The 20,237-nt window shown below is 54.7% G+C and overlaps 1 protein-coding gene across 2 annotated transcripts in view; it reads right to left on the bottom strand.

Annotated features, from left to right (window-relative positions):
• Window positions 1-5,687: 5,687 nt before the first annotated feature.
• Window positions 5,688-20,237, bottom strand: part of ARMC9 (armadillo repeat containing 9) — a 134,010-nt gene continuing 119,460 nt past the window's right edge. Inside the window, exons 23-25 of one of the 2 annotated variants that reach the window (XM_036769101.1) lie at window positions 14,791-14,917; window positions 8,776-8,948; window positions 5,688-6,443 (exon numbers count right to left, since the gene is read on the bottom strand). In XM_036769101.1, the coding sequence (XP_036624996.1) occupies window positions 6,421-6,443; window positions 8,776-8,948; window positions 14,791-14,917 (323 nt within the window). In that variant the 3' untranslated portion in view covers window positions 5,688-6,420. The remainder of the gene's footprint in view (window positions 6,444-8,775; window positions 8,949-14,790; window positions 14,918-20,237) is intronic. The other variant, XM_036769102.1, reaches the window with a different exon arrangement.

Below are 20,237 nucleotides of genomic sequence, written 5' to 3'. Positions count from 1 at the left end.
ATTTTAAACTTAGCTCTCTGTCCTATTACCGTATAAGCTCTTTAGAGCAGAGGCTGCTTCATGTACTTTTGCATCCCATATTACAAGCACAGGACCTTCGTCGAGGGTGCCCAGATGAATGAATACGTGAAAGAAAGCAAAGGGGTGCCCTGTTAAGTCAAATCAGTAAGTATGAAGCACCTTCTATATGCTGGGTACTACATGAAGACCTGGGGATTACACCATTTTGATTATTACTTTTTTTGCCTTCCTATCTTCTCATTTAGTCAATATTTTATGCTTAACGGTGTCATTTTGACTGATTTTGTGTAAATGGGAAGTACATTGGTGGGGGCTCAGCAGCTACAATAGTGAGCTGTAGGAGTGTATCCCTTCCCCTTCTTCCCAACCAGGGTTACCCTTAGCACCCTGAGTTTGAGCTGTAGCTGTATGGTTGCCACTGTGGCTGGTTTCCCCTTGGAAAAACCTCCCCAGGTCTGCCAGCCTTGAGTGCAGGTTAGGGGTGAATAAGCCATCCCATATAACAAAACATGTGTTAAGAAAAAAAGGAAGAAGGGAAAAAATCAGCAAAACTGATTAATATATTGAAAAACTCTTTCTTTTTTTCTCCCTCTCTCTCTTCCTTTTCTCCTTCTTCCCAGCCATAGCCACCGTGATGTAATAGTCCATGTTGAACTGGAAGTAAGAACCTGGGTTCAAGCCCCGTCTTTGACACTTACTAAATGTGTGACCTGACCCTGGGCAAGTCCCTTCCCTTCCCTGACCTTCATTTTCCTCATCTGCAAGATGGAGGAGTTGGAGCAGACCCCCCTCTGAGGTCCCCTTCTTGCTTCAAATCTCATGAACCTATGAACCAAATGATCCTCATGCAGAGGTGGTGAGTTCCCCATCCATGGGGGTCTTCAAACAGAAGTTGGATGGGCAGTTGTTCAGCGTGTGGTAGTGGTAGGGAGATTGTTGGTCAGTTGAGGGTTGGACTAGAAGGCCCCAGGGGTCCCTCTCAGCTCTGAGTCTCTGGGAATTTGGCAAGAGCTGCCTCCTAGGCTAGGGACATCCATGCCCAGAGAAGGCTGGCAGCACCTTGGTGTGAGCTTGGTTGTGTCTGGGACAGAACACAGGGCTGGCTGGAGGTGAATGTGGAATTCCTACAGACTTCAGGCCCTCTCCTCCTTTCTGCCTTCCTGGTCAGGCATCTGGGCACCGCAGGCAAGGTCTGAAATTGCTCTGGAATCCATGTGATCTGACTTATCTGCACCAGAAGTTAGGAATCTCCTGGCATCCAAATGATCAGCTAACTGTGCTTACAAACAGGAGAGCAAAAGTGGAATTCCTCATGGACTCGGGTGCCTGCCCCCAGGCCGGCCCAGACCCGTTCCCAGCTGGGGCCTCATCTTCCCACCCTAGCCTCTGTCATTCCCTACATCTAATCTCTTCCCACCAAAATGGCAAAGGGTCTCAGGGTGGCTCTCTGTGGGCTGTGGCTCATTCACACCCATGTGTTGTCTTTGATCTTAGGGGTGGGCTCAGGGAAAGGTCAGGCTGGAGCCCGGGAAGCTTTGAAGGCTTTCCTGCTTTGGGGGTGTCCTGTCGGGGTCAGCCATTCCCAAATACTGTCCCAGTTGAGGGAGGGCAATGAACACAGGTCTAAGCAGGGAGTTTGCAGCCGGGCTATGAAGGTGTTCATTTGGGTTGGATTCAATACAACCGAGTTAATGTTTCTCTGCCAAAGTGATTTAAGGGTGAGTACTCACATCCGGCCTGGCCACCTGAGGGACCTTGGGCGAATTGCTTCTCTTTGACGTTCAGATTCCTCATTTGTAAAATGTAGGGTTGGGTCAGATGGCCTCTTAGGTCCCTTCTCCATCTGGGCTCCTCTGAGCCTCCTCACTGCTCTTTCGTAAGGAGGCATCATCCCCATTTACAGAGGAAGAAATCTGGACTGGGCGATCTGGCCAGGTCACCCCGACAGTGACGTGGGCCAAGGTGGATCTTGAACTCAGCTCTTCTGATTCCTTTCCATGACTACACTGCCCTTGGTCTGAGAGCTGCCTTGGAGGGCCCTCATTCTGGCTAGCCAGGGAGGGCGGCAGATGGGTGGAATCTTCACGCACCCATTCAAAGACCGTTCTCCTGGCATCAAAAACATGCAGAAGGAATGCAGAAGGGAGGCTTGTGGGTGTGGTGGGTCAATGGGAATGCCTCTCTTGAATTTGAGGGCTACCAGGGCAGTTGGGGCTGGGGCTTCCATCTGAGATGGCTCCCCTCCTGTAAGAGCTTAGGGTCTTCTCTTTCCACCAAGGAAGGGACATATTAAAAAAGATAACAGCAGCCTTTAGTCCAGAGACAAACCAGAGGAGGAGGAGGAGGAAGAGGAGGGAGTGGAGGAGGGGGAGGAGGAGGAGGAGAAGGAGGAGGAGGAGGGAGAGGAGGGAGAAGAGGAGGGAGAGGAGGAGGGGGAGGAGGAGGAAAAGCCTCTTTCTTGAAAACAGGTGGAGCCTCCTCCCCTGCGCCTGACTCCGGAGACTGGAGCGGGAGGTCAGAGCCAGCTCCGCTGAGTCCCGGCGGGCACTGCCCGGGGCAGCTGAGTCATGGAGAGGGGAGGGCATTCGTTGAGCAGAGAAGTGGGACAGCTCCTTTCACCTGGTCCCCTGCTGGCCAACCCCTTTCAGGCCCCGGAGATGCGGACAAACGACGATGATTACCTTTGAATGCTCCATTCTCTGGTTTTCCTATCCGGACCCCATGAATGGATTGGCCGTGGGCACAGCAGCCTCACAAAAGCTCATTCATGTCAAGCTGGGGTTTGGAGAGTGACTGGGGGGGGCGGGGAAAGGGGGGCTCTTTGGGATTCCAAGGGGCGGGGGCGGGGCAGCGCTCTTTTCATCCCTCGCAAAGAAGCCTGGCATACGCTTCACATGCCAGATGATGATGTGGCCCCACCGAGGCTGAAAAGCGGCTTCCTAAAACCCTGAGGTGACCCAGCCTCTACTTTGGGGCCAGCTGTCCCTCACTGTGCTGCAGGAAGCAGGGCTGCCCGGCTACTCTCCTGCTCTGGAGGCTGCTCTGGCTCCCGTTGCCTCATGGATAACATGCAAACTCAAACGATTGTAGCTTCAGGGCTGGAAGGAGCCTCAGGGGTCAATAAATCATTTTACAGATAAGACCAAGGTCCATAGAGGTCACTGACTCCCAGGGTCACATAGCTACTTAGTGCCTGAGGGGAGATTTCATCTTCCTGACTCCAGCCCACTCCCCACCATCTAACATATGACCTCTCATCTCTTCATCTGACGGACACCTCCCAATCTGGTTCCCACTTTTGTCTCCAGACTGATTTCCTCCCCACACTGCGGCTCCTCCATTTGAGGTCTCATCTCCAGCCCTCGAGCCTTTGAACAGGCTGAGCCTATGCCCAGAGGCTTTTCCCTCTTCAGTTCCACCTCCTGTAGGTCCTGTAGGGCTTAGCTCAAATGCCACATTCAAGGGCTTTCTGGCTTACCCCAAGAGATGGCAATTCCTTCCACGGTCCTGAAATGACTTCTTACGTATTTTGAATTTATTTATCTATGAACATGTTGTCTCTGCAAGTAGAAGTCAGCTCTTTGGGGGCATTTGCTATCCCTGTGACCTTGGGAAAGCCCCTATTCCTGTCTGGGCCTCAGTTTCTTTTTCTGTGCAATGAGAAGGTGGCTCCCATGGTCCCTTCCAGTTCCAGGCCAGGTCTGTGGGTCTGTGATCCTCCAATATGTTGGAAATAGAAGGCAGCAGACCTCTCCTCTGGCCTTAAGGACAGTATAGCCCCCTTGCCTATGCCAATGTGGCCCTCATGCAGCCACCCCTGGTGCTGTGGGAGAGCCAGAGGGGAATTCTAAAAAAGTAAACTGGCACATCTACACTGCCCATGCCCACAAAATAAGGAGTGAAAGCGTTTGCATAGATGGGACCCCCTGGGGTGGGACAGGATCCAGACTGCCATTCGGGGGAAGTACCACCTTACTTTAATTTGGTCTCCATTATCCCTTCTTTGGAACACACACACACATAAATACACTGCATGCACATCTACCCTGAGTTTAAAACACCCTGGCCCTGGTCTTTCAAAGGACTGACCTCTCTGGTTTTTAATCCTAACAGGCCACTCAGGGTACAGCTGCCCAGGAAGACCTCATGAGACCAGTGATCCCAAGGGTACTGCTGGGAGGCTCTCAAAGCTAATTTTCCTCTGTCCCTGGACACTGACCCCCCCTCCCAGACGAGATGTTGGCTGTAGAGCAGATTGCTCAGAAGCTTGGGCAGCCCCCATGGTGGCCATCAGGCAGATGAACGAGCTAGGTGTTCATGATCACTGGATTTCTGGAGGAGGAGTTGGGGGATTGTAGGGGAGGAAAAGTCCCCCTCCTGCTGATTTGGTTACCCACCAAGATGTGTGTCTGTCTGTCTGTCTCTGTATCTGTGTGTGCCTAGGCTGTATCATGGCTTAAGCTTTGCCAGATTTAGAGGAGGAAGAAAATAGGAAGTCAGCTGTCCTGTGTTTCTGCCAGTGGATTTTCCTTGTTTTTAAAATTCTGTTCTGATTGTTCCACAAGAGGAGGCAGGTGTTGTTTAGGCTGCCCCAGGCCAGGGCTTTGGGGCAAGTTAAAGGGAGGGAGAAAAGCAGGAGCCCTTGCATCTAGGTCTCCTCAGTTTTCTACCATATCCTACTTTAAGGCTCCAGCACATATTAAATGCCTGCTGTGTGCTAGGCCCTGTGCTAAGAGCTGGAGAGCCAGGGCTTTTGGAAAGACCAGGCCAAGTCTGGACACAGGAAGATGCCTAGTTAGTTGGTTATTCATGGGCTTCATTTTCCAAGGAACAACCTGAGCTCTGCCACTGGCCTGGAGGGGCTGGTCCTCTGCTTCTCCTAGAAGGCCACTGGTCCTAGAGAAGGGATCCTATATCCCAAGGTGGGATGCTGGGACACACACACACACACACACACACAGAATATGTCCAAGAGTCATTTCCTTTTCACTTTCTGTCTTCAGAGAGGAAAACAAATCCCCCAGTGCCTCTCTTTGGAAGGAGCCGGTTGGGCACACTGGTCGGGCACATGATGTGCTCCCAGCCTGTGGGCGTGGGAGGCTTCCCTGAATGGAGCATCCCTCCTCTCTTGTCTGAAGGAGCAGATGCTGGTTACTTGAGTCTGGGCATCAGGAAACGGTCTACGGTGGGGCCCCCGGGTGTGTGCCCACTTGGACACCAACAATAGGATTTGGAGAATGTGGAGAATACAGGCTGCCGATGGAAGGAAGGCGGTTCTGACTGAGCTGGGACTTCACAGGCCCACGGCTTTTCCTCGTCACTGATGGGGTGGTGGTCATAATGTGGCAGGATTGAAAGCCCGGCGCATTCCAGAGCCCAGCTGACTCACATGCGGGGATGGCTGGGGATGGGCCCGAGGGCCATGGGGAGTATGGTGCTGGAGCGGGGGATTGGAAGCCCTTGGAACAAGGCCTCTGCTGGGCCCCCTTCGTCATCACCTGCTTTTGATGGTGCTAAATGTAAGGGTGGGTGATACTTGGGTTTTGCTTTGCTGCTGGATGTGGGCCCCACGGAGAAAATCGAACTCAGCTGCGCTCCCCCCTATACGGCACCTCAATGTTCACAACGTGCTTTATGGGAATTAACCTTTTACATGGGAAGACTTCGCTTTCCTTTTCAAATGAACTTTATTAATGCCTTTTGGTTTTTCAACAGTCATTAGTGGATGTGCCTTCCCGCCCCTGCTCCCTCCCCCCACCAAACCCTCTCTTGTCATAAAGGCCAAGCCCGACTCTGGATAATGTAGCTAATACTCTGCCCCAGCAGTCCCCCACCTGTCTCCTATAGGAGGGGAATCTTGCTCACTGTTTTTCTGGGATCATTTTATTTCCCACTTACTTTCACTGTGATGGTCTTGGTGCGTGCCCACCCTCCCTGCCACCTCCTATGGCTGATTCAGAGGTGAGAGTGAAGTCTTTAAAAAAGATCTCCAGAGCCAAGCCCTGGATCGTTGTGTCTGCAGTGTCCAAAGCCTGACGGGGACAGTCCTGGAGCAGCCGTGGCCTTGTAGGAAAAGCAGATGGACCCCAGGCCCGGGGAGTCAGCTGTGGGGCCGCAGCCAAGCATCATCTCAGGATTCCTGAAGCTCAATCCGGGAGGCCGAGATGGGAGTGACAATGAACCAAGAGTGGGGTCTATTGTGTATGTGTGGGGGGGGGTGGGAGGGACTGGCACTACTTGGCAGCCTCTGATACCGAGTCTCCATGAAGGCCCGGGAGAGGCCCCGAGACCCCTGCTCCACACCAGACAATGGCAGCTGCCGCTTGTCTCGGTCCAGGAAGCTGGCTGGTCTCTCCTACTGTGTGGATGCCGATCGATGCCCGAGGACAGGACCTGTCCTCACTTCCTGTAAGACTGGCTGCCTGGAGGACAGAAGCAAGGAGACACTCATCACCAAAGCCCCATCCCCAGCCAGCCTAGCCGTGCCAGGATGCCCCGCCCTCCCTCCCAGACGTCTGTCCGTCGCTGCTAGTCCCTGGGGCTCCTCGGTGGGTCTGGGTCAGGCCAGCCAGGCCCCAAACTGCCCAGGGCGTGCTGAAGGCCTCCCCTCTCCAGCAGGCCTGGTTGTCTTGGACTCTTTTCTCCAGCTGATTTAATTCAAGAAACGTGTATTAAGGCACCTACTAGGTGCCAGGCACTGGGCTAAGCTGCAGGGACGCAAAGAGAGGCAAAAGACAGCCCTGACCTCAAGGAGTTTACACTCTAATAGCTCATCCTCAGGGGAAAGCCAGAGAGAGCTGGGCCCCACATAGTAGGTGCTCAATCGATGCTCGCTTAGGTGAACTGAACTGATGGTGTCTGGGCTCTGGTCAGCGGGGCCCACACTCAGCCCTCTCTGTTTCGGTCAGTAACAGCCGGCTGGCAGCATGACCCCTTGAGAGTGGTCACAGAGTGGGAATGAACCTCAGACTGTCAAGTCCAACACCCTCATTTCACAAATGAAACTGAGGCCCAAATCAGTGAAGAGGCGTGTGTACAGAGACAAGGGGGGATTTGAACCCAGGTCCTGACTCCCAGTCCTCTAGGCCTATCTCTGTGTTTACTGAGTGGTATGGCGTCTTTCCTGTGATGGGAGTCCTGGCTCACTTTCAGCCAGTAACGGGGGCCCCGTCCACCCTGGCTTTACAGCCTGTTGTAGCGGCTCCATCTGGATGGAGGACGACCATGGGGCAGAGCCCTGGGGTGGCCAGAGCAGTCTCACAAGGCCTGGGCTCCACTCCAGCCCCTGGAGCGCCTCCTATCCCTGGCTACTCTGGCCTGATTCTGGGATTCGGAGGCCCTCTTTGGATCATTGACTAAGCCCAAGGGCCCTGGTTTTGGCCATGAAGTGCCTGGCATGTAGTGGTTATTAAGAAATGCCTGCTGACTGACTGACTGAGGGTCATGCTGAGAAACTGAGGCAGGATTCCTTCCACAAACACTCATTAGGCACCGACTGGGCTGGGGGAGCTCCTGGCCAACGTGTTTCTCACAACACCCTCTGCACACAACGGGAGTATGACAAAAGTGCAGAACGGAAAGGAATGGGATGGAATGAGGGAAGAGGAAAGGTGAGCAGGGCCGCCCCTTCCTCAATGTCCCACCCATGTTTCCACCCGCCAGGTTAGCGCCAGCTCAGGCATCACTGATGTCGTCATGTGGTGATATTTATTGCTTGGTGCCTGGACTAGAAAGCAAAGGTCCGAGGCTGCTCCGGCCTCCCTTCCTCCCAGAGCTTCCTCTGGGGCTTGGGGCTGTCCCAGAGGGCAGACTGGAGCAGAAGCCAGCATGGACAATGCTCCGGGCTGAAAGGGGGCCAGGACCCCTATCACCGGAAATACCAGACGTGAGCCTCAGAGGCCACAGAAGGGGAAGGCTGAAGGGCTACCCCAGGGCAAAGCCCCCACCACCCCTGGTCTGATGGGTAGGGGGCCCCTTCTTACAGGGCCAGGACCCCCATCACCGGAAATGTCAGATGTGGGCCGCAGAGGCCACAAGGCTACCCCAGGGCAAAGCCCCCCAACTACCCCCGGCCTGATGGGCAGGGGGTCCCCTTCTTACAGGGCCAAGGGTCAGCAGGTCAACACCCAACCACATGATCAGCAGTATCCCTTGGCAAAGGAAGCCCCGGGCCTAGGCAACAGCCTCCGTGGCTTTTCTTGCTGGCCCAAACACAAGCGGAACGTATCCCAGCACCAAGTAAAATCCCACTTCCCAGCTGCTTCTTCAAAGCCTCTAACCCTCCTTCTTCTTTGTGGTAGCACTGGGGGTGGAGGCAGGAACAGCTGGGCTCTTGTGGCTCCTCAGCCAGAGATTTCCCATCTCCATACCTTTGCCCAGGCTGTCCCCTCCCGCCTAGAGTGTCCTGCCAGCGTTGCTAATTCCTACTTGCTGAGGTCACTTTCCTCTCCTCTGTGTGTCTATACCTATTATTGCCCATGGTCTTTCCTCATTAGAATGTTAGCTACTTGAAGGCAGGGGCTGTTTCTTCCCAGTGCTTGGCACATAGTAGGCACTTAATTGACTATAAAGGGAGGTGCCTTGCAGGCTCCCAGGACGTCTGAAGTATTTCACTGGGTGATGCTGGGAAGGCTCCTTCTCCTCTCCAGACCTCAGTTTCCCCACATGTACCTTGAGGGGACTGACCCAGACCCTGTAAAGGACCCTGCTGCTCGGAGGGCCTGGGATCTGCCGGCAGGGGAAGCTGCCGCTTACTTTGCCTGCTCCTCATGGAGGAGCCTGTGGAGCTGGGGCGGCCGGTCTGCTGGGGCCCCGAAGGGGAAAACTGAGGGGCAATGGCTGGGGTCTTGGTCTTCCGAGGACTCAGGCCGCGCATCTCGGGGGTGCGAGGGATCCGGGGCTTGCTGCTGAAGGCTGCGCTGAATTCTCTACAACGACATCAATAATTTCTAGTCAGGGCCGGCAGAGGCAAGGAAGCAGAAAGCAGAGGCTGTGCCTGTTACCAGGATCCCGGTGTCCCCCATGGTCAGCGGCCCCACGGGCTGCTGGGACAATTCAGTAAGAGAGTGAGTGACACGGGCACCAGGGAAAAGCCGGGAAAACTGGGGAGGGGAGCGGGGAGAATGCTGGGAACCAGGAAGGATTAAAAAAAGCAACCCCCAGAGAACTGAAGCTGGCCCAGGGCAGGGCCCAGGCTGACTACATGCGCACACCCCAGGCCAGTCCCCCAGAAATGAAGCAGGCTCCTAGAGGCAACAAAATTTTCTTTGCTTTCAAGAGTAATCACCGAGGTCGGAGTGCAAAAGCGCCGTAGGGGTCAGCTCCCCGAGGTGAGGCCGCTTACAGAGGAGGTCCAGGGACTCCCTACCTCCCTACCTCCCAGGCTCTTCTTTGTAGGGGCCTCACACAGGAGCTCTGCCCTGGCACTGCCACCTGAAGGTTGGGGAGCAGAGGATGGTCCATGAGGAGGGTAGGCAGCACCTGCCTGTCTACCTCCATCATCACAGAGATGCTTCTGGCCCGGAGCCATGCGGCGCTGGGGATGCCTTGCTTAGGGGGTCTCTGGAGGGTCAGCTACAGAGGATCATGGAAGAGGAGGAGGAAGGGGAAGAGGAGGCAGAATAAGAGGAAGAGGAAGATGAGAGGGAAAAGGAAGAAGAGGAAAAGGAATAGGAAGAGAAAGAGAAAGAGAAGCAGGAGAGGAAGAAGAGGGATGACCTGGCTAGGGAAGGGTTTGTCCCAGAGGCACTGGAGGAGGGAGTGGAGCAAGATGGTCTAGAATGGGACAGAGAGGGGCACAAGGAAGCTTTCTAGCATTACTTTCATTCTCTGAGGTTTTGTGACTTCAATGACAGGGGTCATTCCCCCTCAGATGCTGATCTACAAAATGGAGGGTCCTTGGAAAGTTGGCCAGGAGGCCAGGGGCCAGGGGTTGGGGGCCGGGCTCTGAAGCCATGGGGGGATCGATGTTTCAGCCACAGCGATGTTCACAGACCCTGTCTCCTCCTCATGAAGAAGAGCTCAGACTGGTGTCTGGAGGGAGCACCGACATGGATAAAAGCATGGTTCCCTGTGGCATGTCCCTGGTCCCACTGACATGCCAGATGCCCTTCTCTGTCCTTAGCTCCCTGGTCACTCCTAAATCGCATGGAAGGTCAAGCTCAGAAAGTAGAACTGAATTCACATGAAAACCTTGTAGTGCAGAGGAATGGGCCTGGGTTCAAATCCTGCCGGGGCAGGCTCCCTAGGGGGCCTCTGGGCCTGTAGTTTTCTCACCTCTGATGAGGCCCTTCTAACCCTGAGTCACTTCCCTTCCTCAGTTTCCCCCTCTGGGCCCTTGTCCTGCTCTCTGCCCCAGAAGGTTGAGCTTTGCTCAGGAGCTGAGTGCCAGGATGTGAGATGGGTTCCATCATCCTAGCCAGCCCCTCCCTCTCCAAGAGGAAGGGGCCAAGGCTTTTAGAAGGAACTGGGGGCTCTGGGGCCACCATCTTCTCCTCCCTCTTGGACCGTACTGAGCCAGGCCCAGCCAGACACATGGAGAGCCTCAGGATGGGACAAATACAAGTCTGAGAAAAAAAGTCTTGTGCAGGGGTGGGGGGGAAGGGAGGGAGAAGGAAGAGGGGGAGGAGGAAAGAGAAGGTGGGGAGAGGGGGGAAGAGACAGAGACAGAGACAGAGAGACAGGAGACAGACATAGGGATAGGGAGAGACAGCGAGCAGCCACTTCCTCCTCATGTACCCATCGCAGGAGGTCCCTCAAGGCAGTAAAGAATGGAGAGTGACCTCTCCAGCCAAGGCCTATCCAGTCTTGGCTTTGGGTGCCCAGCTCCCAGCTCTGGGGGCCCAGGGGGATGGGCTTCTGGGAGGACCTGCTGGGGCCGCCTCCGGGGCAGGGGATGGACAGGATGGAGTGAGGGTCCTGTCCGAGGCTCCTGTGCCCCAGGGGAGGCTGGTTTGGCCTGCCCTGTCCAGGGCAGAGGCCTCTAGGCCCAGGCAGGCATTGCTGGGCACTCAGCTGACTGGCCTCTTCCCTGCCTGTCCATCTGAGTGCTGGGAATCCTCCCATTCTCAGGCCCCATCCTCCAAGGGATTCCATGACCTCCGGCTGGCAACCTGAGCCTTCAGAGCCTTCAAATGCAAATTTGGTCGGGGTTTATTGGGGCTGCCACTAGGGACCTGGGGGGGGGGGCGGGGAGTTCAGCCCTGCTCAGCTTTCCCAGGTTTGCCCAAGGCTTGGAGGATGCTTAACGAGAAGAGGAAATTTAGAGGGATTGGAGAGGGACAGCAGGGACTTCCCAGTGTGGAAAGGTTGTGCCCCTGGTGTGGCCCCAGGAGGTATGAGGGGCAGGGGTAGACTGGGGCGCCTCCTGGGGCACCATCCCCACTCCAAGATCATGCCCCATGCTGTCGCCATCCCCAGTCTGCTGCTGCCCTTACACCCTCTGCTGCCAGAGTCTCCCTTCCTCTAGAAGGCCCTCCCTCGTCCCCAGCCACTGGGGCCGACCCTTCCAGAGTCACCACCTTGCAGCCGTTTCTTTCAGCTGGCCTGACTTTACATGGTGGTCCCCTCCAGCTGAGCTCACTGGGGCAGGGATAGTGTCTGGTTTGGCGTGTTCATTTTGTCCCCAACACTTATGCCAGGGTATACAGTAAGTGCTTAATAAATGCTTGTTGCATTGTGCCAGGCCCTGTATTTTGCACGGAATCCTTGCCCTAGAAGATCTTATGTTCTAAGAGGAGAAACAATACGCCGCCACCTGATCACAGGAGACACACCCAGTGAGCGGGACCAGCACTGAGGAGGGCTGGGGCTGGCACCAGAGATGAAGGAGAAGCCTCCCTGGTGGCACACTGACTCCACATCCATCTTGGGCATGGTTCAGCTGGACGACTGTGGACCTCTCTGGGCCTTGGCTTTCTGGCCTCTCTGATGGGGATGCTGATGTTTGTCTCACCTGTGCACGGGGCGCCCTAAATGCTTCTTACCGACATCATGGCTTGTGCACCAAGAGCTTCTCTCCTTGGACCCTCTGCCTCTTCCTGCAGAATGTTTCTGGGAGCGGCAGGATCAATGGGCTCTTGGCCCAAGGTCATCTTAGCCGCTGCCAAAGGTGAGAAGGGCAGCCTACGCTCAGCGAGGCCAGTCCCAGGCACTGTGTGACCCCCATGAGGCACTAATGGGCCATCATGAGCACCCCCTGGCCTGATGTCACCCATCGAGGTTCTCCAGGTGATCAGGACCTCCACAGTGGCAACTCTTGACTCTGGGCTGAGCAGGCTCAGAGGCCTCATCTCACAGAGGCCCGGGGTCAGCCAGGTAATCTGTGTCAGAGGTGGGGCTGGAGCCCAGTCTCCTCATTCAAGAGCGGGTGATCTTTCACCGTGTCAAGCTGTCAGGATGACCACAGTGCTCCAGAGGAGGTCTGATTTTTCACACCAGGGCTTAGACGTGACATTTGGCCTCACTGAAAGGCATCGAGCTGGAGTGGGTCCAGCGCTCTCCCGGCCTGCCCCTGTCTCAGCTTGAACTCAGCTCAGTGTCCTCTGCAAGTGGGATGAGCCTGCCGTCTGGGCCTGGATCCAAGGCTCTGGGAGACATTAAACATCATTTATCACGACATCCTGCTACAAGCTTCCTGGCCTGGAAACGGGTCCTCTGTGGCCTGTCTGTTGCTGCTGACTCCTCCAGCCTCGCCTCCTGCCTGCATCCTTTGTTGACGCGCCACTCCACTGAAACCGGCCTCCCGCCGAGCTCCGAGGGCTTCCTCCAAACCTGAACTCACGGCCTGCTCTCCACATTTCTGGATCTGTACCTTCCTCAAGCACTAAGTGCTCCACTAAGCCTCCTCCTGTCAGCACCTTTTCCCTCTTCAAGTTATCTCCAAGTAGAATGTAAGCTCCTCAAGGGCAGGAACAGGGTTATTTGTCATAGATATATTTCCAATATAAAATAACTGGGTCAGGATTTGAATCCACGTCCTTTGACTCCAAATTCAAGGCTCTTTTCACTGTATCACGCTAACTTCCTCCTTCAGGCCTCAGTTTCTTCTTCTAAAAAATGGAGGGGTCAGACTTGATGAAGCCTGGGGTCCTCCCTGACTCACACAGGCTGAGAGGGTTGGGGAGATGGTGCTCATGTCCATGCCAGGCATCCCCCAAAGAGACACCTGGGCTTGGGGCACAGCCACGGCCGGCAGGTACCACGTGGCTCTGTGGCATCTGGGCCCTTCAGTCAAGTCAGATGGCACCGAGGAAGTCTGGGGACCACACAGAAGGCACCTTCTCTTTAGGGGCTGGAGGTGTCTCTGACCTTGAAGGGAATCTGAGGTTTGGAGAGAACGGTTTCCTCCAGTCCAACCTCATCCAGCTCAGCTGTTTTCAGGGGCCTAGGTCATGAACAAGACATTGGACTTCACAAGGTCCAGACCTTGAATCAGCTAACCAGGGACCAAAGATGAGGGTGGGGTACCAAAGGAGGGGAGGGTATTCAGAGAAGGCTTTCAGGGGCTTGGGGGGTCTAAGGAAGATACGGAAAACAAGAGACCAAAGGTGTGGGGGTGGAGAACAGCAGGAGAGGAGGGTTGGCTGGAAGCCACACTGGGGAGGGCCAAGATCCCAAATGCACATGTCACTGGGCAGGCCATGGGCAGCTACCAAGGTTCTCTGTGTAGATGGAGCAGCACACTGGAAAGAGGAGTGCCAAAGAGAAAATGGAGAAGAGGCAATGGATGTGAGAAGCATTTGCGAAGACCTACTATGTGTCAGGCACTGGGGACACAAGGGAAGACAAAACCCAGCTTTCTGGAATGAGCTTCCTCTGGGTCCTCCCCACCAAGGCATTCTCTCACGGGGGAGCAGCTGAAGGACTCACCCAGAGACACAGAAACACAAGTGGAAAACCCAAATTCAAAGCTTGGCCACATGAACCTGGGGGCAGCCAGGTGGTGCCGTGGATAGGGCACGGGGCCTGGAGTCACAGGAAGACTCATGTTTGTGAGGTCAAATTCAGCCTCAGACACTTCCTGGCTGTGTGACCCTGGACAAGTCACTTCACCCTGTTTGCCTCAGTGGTCTCATCTGTCAAATGAGCTGGAGAAGGAAATGGGAAACCCCTCCAGTATTTCCACCAAGAAAGCCCCAAATGGGGCCACAGAGTCTGAAACAACCGAGCAACAACAAATGGGAATTTTTACAGGAAATGAGATGGACACAAACGAGCCCCTGTCCTCACCTTCGATTGGCCCTCTCAGGAGTCGCCAATGATGTGCTCAGGCTGCAGCAGCCTCACTCACACCCGGGCCCAGTCAGCTTTTATTTGGGACCATGGAAGTGACACAAAGGGCTTTTTTTTCTTAAAGTTCACATCGTGGTAATGTGGTGGATGTCCCCATCTGGCTGCTTGGAAGCCCCTGGCCCTTAGAGTGACAGCCCATGGTGCACACAGCCTAAGGAAGGGTCACTGGGGGGCATGCCTGCGCGCGCGCGCGCACACACACGAGCACATGCACACATTAGGGAAGCAGCTTCAGCCAGCTCCCCCGTGTACGTTTCCTTCTCCACTCAGCCTCTGAGAGAATGGACAACAAAGAGATGTGGGGCGGTCATGTGAGAGTGAGCAGGAATGGACTTGGTGGCTGCCTGAGGATTTTAGAGGATTTTATGGGAGCATGGACTGAGAAGTGGAAGGAAACTCAGTGGTCAAGCCCAATTTTCTCACTTTACAAAGGTGGAAACTGAGGCCCAGAGGCAGGTAGCTCCTTCCCGGCCCTACCTGTTGGGCTGTTGGTCTGTTTGGCCTTGGGCTGGCTCCAGGGCCTGGACTGGCTCATCGGCTGACAGGATGCGCTGACCTTCCCGCTGGACCAAGGCAAACAGCTTGTAAGGTTCTGTGCTGAAGGCTGTAGGGGAAGAAAGAAAACATTTCAGGGCTAAGGTGGGCCTTTGCAAAGCCCTTGGAAGACGCCCTTTATTTGCCTGGGCCCCAAGGCCAAGTGAAGTAGTTCCTCAGCCCAGGATGGCCCCTTTGCAGTGGGACATCTCCCACCCCTCAGTCTGGGCAGTCCCCTCCCCCTCTAGCACAGCAGAGCTGCTGTTTGCACAGCCTGCTCCCCTCCGGGGTCAGGGGCCTTTCCTGGCCCCTTCCCTTTGGTAGAGATTTCCTCTTCACTCTGTATGTAGCTAACGCATAGAAGGTTTGCATGCTGTCTCCTTCCTTAGATGTAGACGTGAGCTTCCTGAGGGTAGGCACTATTTTTTGTCTTTCTTGGTATCCTCAGAGCTTCTCACTTAGCACACTGCCTGGCACACAGGAGGCCTTAATAAATGCTTACTGACTGATACCTGGACAAGCCAAAGGACACCCGAGCCCAAGGCCCTGGTGACCCTGGGCAGCCATCAGCCATTAATTCGTCAATAAATATTTTATCATTATTGGTTTCCAATTAATTATCGGTTGGTCGATAGCAGAATGTCTCTCCTGACTAAAGCACTTGTTTCACGCTTCCCCTCTCAGAAAAACAGTCTGAAAAAGTCCAGAAATCTTGGGAGGCCTGGGAGGTTGGTCCCATCTGGCCCATGAAGGACAAGAGGGCCCCAGCCTACTTTCAGACCTCCTGAAGAAGCTGGGGGCTGGCCTGAGGTGGCTGAGGGAGGGGATTTAAGTCTGCTCAGGTGGGCTCACCCCCCCGGACAGAGGGTCAATTCCTTTCTTTAGAATGTGTTTGCTCTGTCAGGTGCTTCAGACCCTATGTCCACACTGGGGATCTTCCCAGACGATCTAGGCAGGGATCTTGACCCTGTGAAGGGAAGAGAGGAACCAGTGCTCTCCTGAGGGTCAATCAGCCAGTCGAGGCTGGATCTTCCTCTAGACGGTGAGAGGCTAATGGGGCCTCAGGGTTCACCCAGACCAACCTGCTCCATAGTCAGATCAGGAGGGTTGAGGCCCCCCCAAGTAAAACAAGGAGACCAGCGAGCACCCAGGAGGTCCAGGACCTTTCTTCCCGAGCCTGAAGGGGTGACCAGAGTAGTCCTAGTCACCCAAGTCATTGAAGGGCATCCGGGAGCCAAGCACCCACCCCAGGGCGCCTTCCATTCCAGTGTTTGATGTGTGGCCAGGTTCTTGCTCTTCAGATACATAATTTCCATGGGGATGCTGATCTGGAATGATAAGGACCTCAAAAGATGGTGCAAAGGAGGAAGCAGAAAGCAAGCTGTGTCCCACGATCCCCGAAGCTCATATGGAGATCCCTGCCATGGGGCTTCATTACAACAGCCTTGGAATGGAGGGAAAACATTAGCTGGGGAAACGGAGGCGCAGCGAGTGGTAGAGCGGGCACTCAGACCTAGGGCTTCTGACTTTCCCACCTGGGGCTGGGCTTGAGGGCCTGTAGGTGCTTGGGAGCTCGGGTTTTCCTCCAGCTTCATTCTTTTCTCCAATCCCAGACCCTTCCAAGTCCTTCCCAGGACACTGTAGGGCAAACACCACCAGGGGAGGCCTTATCTTGGCCATCAAAGAGCCTCCCCCAACTCTGCCTTTCAGATAAGGACCCTGGCCTCCAGTCTAAATTTCTGCCCCAGAATGTGGCCCCTCCACCCGTCCATCCTGTCCCTGAGAACCTCACCTCCTTCCACACGTTCAGTCATCTTCCTCTGTGTACACTGTGTCTAAATTGACACCTTCACCTCCATCCAACCTCTACCTGGAGGCTCCCACGGCACCCCCATCTCAACAGGTCCAACACTGAATTCCCAGGCTTTTCCTGATCTTCCCTGGAACTTTCCCAGTTCATTGATAATGATGATTCAAGAAGACCCAACTTCAAATCCCGCCTGATACTTATTGTGTGACTCAGTTTCCTCATGTGTAAAATGAGGGGCTGGACTTGATGTCCTCTGAGGAGCCTTTCAGGGCCAAAGGCAGGATTGGTCACTGGTCACTCGTCGGTCCCACAGGCTCATAAGCTCAAAGTATCCTTGATTATCCTCTGCCTCTTCCCTTCACACTCAGCCGGGTCCTGACAGAGATGATGAAAATGGAGCAGGGGCCTGAAGCGGGGTGGGAAAGAGGAGGCCATTCAAGGTAGGAGCCAAGGCCCCAGGGAAAGAGGAGCTAGGAAATCATGCCAGGGAACAGGTTGGCATGGCTGGAATGTGGGAAGGGAAGGACCACAAGAGTCCCTTCCCTCTAAGCGGAAAGTCAATTGTAGTTGGGGTAGGGCGGTGTGGGGAAGAGTGAGTGGTGGGCACAAGTCCCAGGAGGGCAGAGGGCAGCTCAGTAGAAGGAAGAACTTTTCAATGATGGGATGGCCAGTTTCAGGAGGCCTTAGATAGGGGCTGGACAGGACACAGGGGACTGTCCATTAGAAAAGGTGTTAGAGGCTCGGACTTCCAAAGCATCCCTCTGAGCTTTGGATTTCTGTCATTCTAAATGGAAAAAAGGAGTCCCATGTGGGAATCTCTGAAAAGTCCAGCTCACAGGGAGGTGGCTGTAGACTCTGCCACACAGGCGAGGGTGATGGGGGCATGAGGTGCTCTTAGTAAGAGAAGCAACGTGAAGCAAAGGTCTGGAGAGGGCAGAGACAGGAGGCCTGAGGAACAGCCAGGCTGTGCTGGCTTCTGAAATGGGGCAGATGGGGAATAGCAACGAGAAGAACCTCCAACCTGGTAAATAAATACTCCCGCAAGGCTCCCAAGCAAGTCGCTTGGCCCCTGTGATTCTGGAACATCAGAGTGGGGAGAGAGTGAGCTCAGAGTCAACTATTCCAGAGAAGGGAGCTCCCATGGCTTGTTTCTTCCCCACAACACAAGATGAGGAAGCCTCTTTTGACAGAAAAAAAGCAATTTTACAAGCATCTAGAATGGGTTACTTGAGGTATCCTCCTCCAAGTCAAAGACCTCAGCCGGTGCTGGCTGACCTGGGGACATGGGCAGGGGCCACAATAAAGAGTCTGGTCACAGGGTAAAGGCCAGGAGTCGAAGCAAGGCAAGCTGCCAAGGGGAGGATTGAAGGGTACAGGCCTGGGTCAGGCTGGGGAGTGGGGAGCTGGTTTCACGTAAGGCATGAGGAAATAGGCAGGGAATGGAATTCAGGCCCTTAGCCTGGGAACAGGATCCAGGACAGACAGGCATGTCCACAGAGCAGTTTGACCAGTTTGCGAGGGCCAATCCCAGGGAAGGGGATGCCTGCTCTTTGCCCTGGGTTCACACTTTCTGATGTGGGTGGATAAGGGTGAGCAGGTGTGGCAGCCTTTCAGGGATAGGCAGGGTTCTGTAGGTGTCAGGGGCTGGCTGAGGGAGTCACAGAGACCTAATGGCGTCTTCTCTGGACTGCCAGGGACATTTCCATCTGTCAGGGGAGGCTGGGTGGCAGGTTGGTACTAGAGCTGGGCCTCGGGGTCTGTGACTAACCCGCAGCTCTGCCAGGACCCAGGAAGTAGAGACACCCCTGAACCTGGCCCTCCCTGCACCATCCCTGAAGTAGGAGGCCCAAGGGCTGACTCCACCTGCAAAGAGGGGATTGTGCCCTGATGGTCGGAGAGATTGGCAGTCCAGTTTGAATGTCATGGTGAAGAAACTCTTGCATAATAAGGAAGGGCTCTGGGTATCACTTGTCTTCTTTGATGGAGGAGGGCTCAGGGTAACCTTCCAGGGACTGCTACCTGTGATCTCCCATGGGACATAGCAGCCCTGCTTGAAGGGGGTGGCCAGCCTGGCCCAGAGGCCTGCTCTGCCTCTCTAGAATGCTCTGGGACCTTGGGAGGGGACCCATGGATCCCACTAGCAGTGGTGAGGGCTCTGTACTGGGCCTGTTTGCAATCCCCTGGATGTTGGGATGGAGGTCCTAGGATTGCTTGAGCTAATCTCCCAGTTGAATGCTCATTTCTAGAGTTTGCCTAAAACCGGTTTTCCCAAAGGCACAGCAAGATGATTCATGTATGTCGGGGTGACGAGAAACAACAAAACAGAATGTCAGCAAAGTGGGGGACCCGTCACACACTGAAAGATGGCAGGATGTTGGCCAAGTAGAACCCAATGGATTCTGTAAGGACACAGGTGACTCCACAAAAAGCCACTGGGTCAGAAGGTAGACTTCAGCAAGCCTCACTGAGTGGCCTGAAGACAAGGGCCAGTCCTTCCTCCCTTTTCACTACATGATGGTTTAGGGGTCTGCTGTCATGGGATGCAATCCCCCCTTCTTTTTCTTCATGAAGATGGGCAATGATCTGGTGGGTGAGGTGGGTGAGCCTTCTCCTGAGGGTCTCCTAGTGAGCCCAGAGTGCTGCTGGTCCAGACAGGGCATCCTTGTGCTCTGCACTTGGGGCCTGGTGGTTGTCCTCGGAGTTGGTGGTAGGGGGAATGCTTCTCTGAAGCCCTGGATGCGACCATGATGCCTCACCCAGGCCCATTTCCCAATATGCTTCCCAAAGACCATGCCCTGGAGGAGTTCTGGAGCTCTCTGGCTGGGCTGTTCCTGTTGAGGGGGAGACCTCCTTATAGTGAGCCAGCTCAAGGCCCAAACATGCTCTTCTGTGCCAGCCACTTTCTGACCATTTTCTGCTCCAAAAAGAGGGAGTGTCCATGAGGGGCCCTCTGGCTCTGCTCGGTCTCTGGGACTTTCCTGACCAAAATGCTCTTTCTCCATAAACACCAGGTTTATGGGAAACATTACTGGGCATCTTGGAGCTTGCGTTACCCTGGGTCCCAAGTTGAGGGCAGCAAGAGTAAGGTCAAGAAATGTCACTGGGGCATGGTTTGGAGGAGAGATGGCTACCAGGAATACTCTTCGCCTCCATGGGCGCAGCCTTGGGCCCCATCATGGCACATGTAGATAGAACCTTCCTGTTAAAGCCCACTAGGAGGAAATGAAGACAGAGATAAAGCTTCCAGGACACTAGCCTTGGCTGCCTTCCCATACCAGGCCTTGGACTCTGCTCCCTGTACTGTGGGCAGGAGCTCTGGGCCTGGCAGAACCTTTCATCTGCCTTCACTTGTCTTGGCTCTGCATCATTAACTTGGGGGCCTTTGCCCTTTTTTGCCTAAGCCTGCTTTTGGGCAGGTTTCCTGACGCCCATCCTGAGTGGGGCTTTTTGACTACCTGGCTATTGATGGAGATACCCAAGATGATTCAAGCCAGCCACAGGCTGGGTGGCGGTTGCCTGAACCAATCCCATCTCCACCTCCAATAATTTTGTATTTACTTCTGTGCCCATGCTGTATTCC

Source organism: Trichosurus vulpecula, chromosome 7, assembly GCF_011100635.1.
Source record: "Trichosurus vulpecula isolate mTriVul1 chromosome 7, mTriVul1.pri, whole genome shotgun sequence".
NCBI classification, from domain to species: domain Eukaryota; kingdom Metazoa; phylum Chordata; class Mammalia; order Diprotodontia; family Phalangeridae; genus Trichosurus; species Trichosurus vulpecula.
This window is presented reverse-complemented; position numbering and strand designations above follow the sequence as displayed.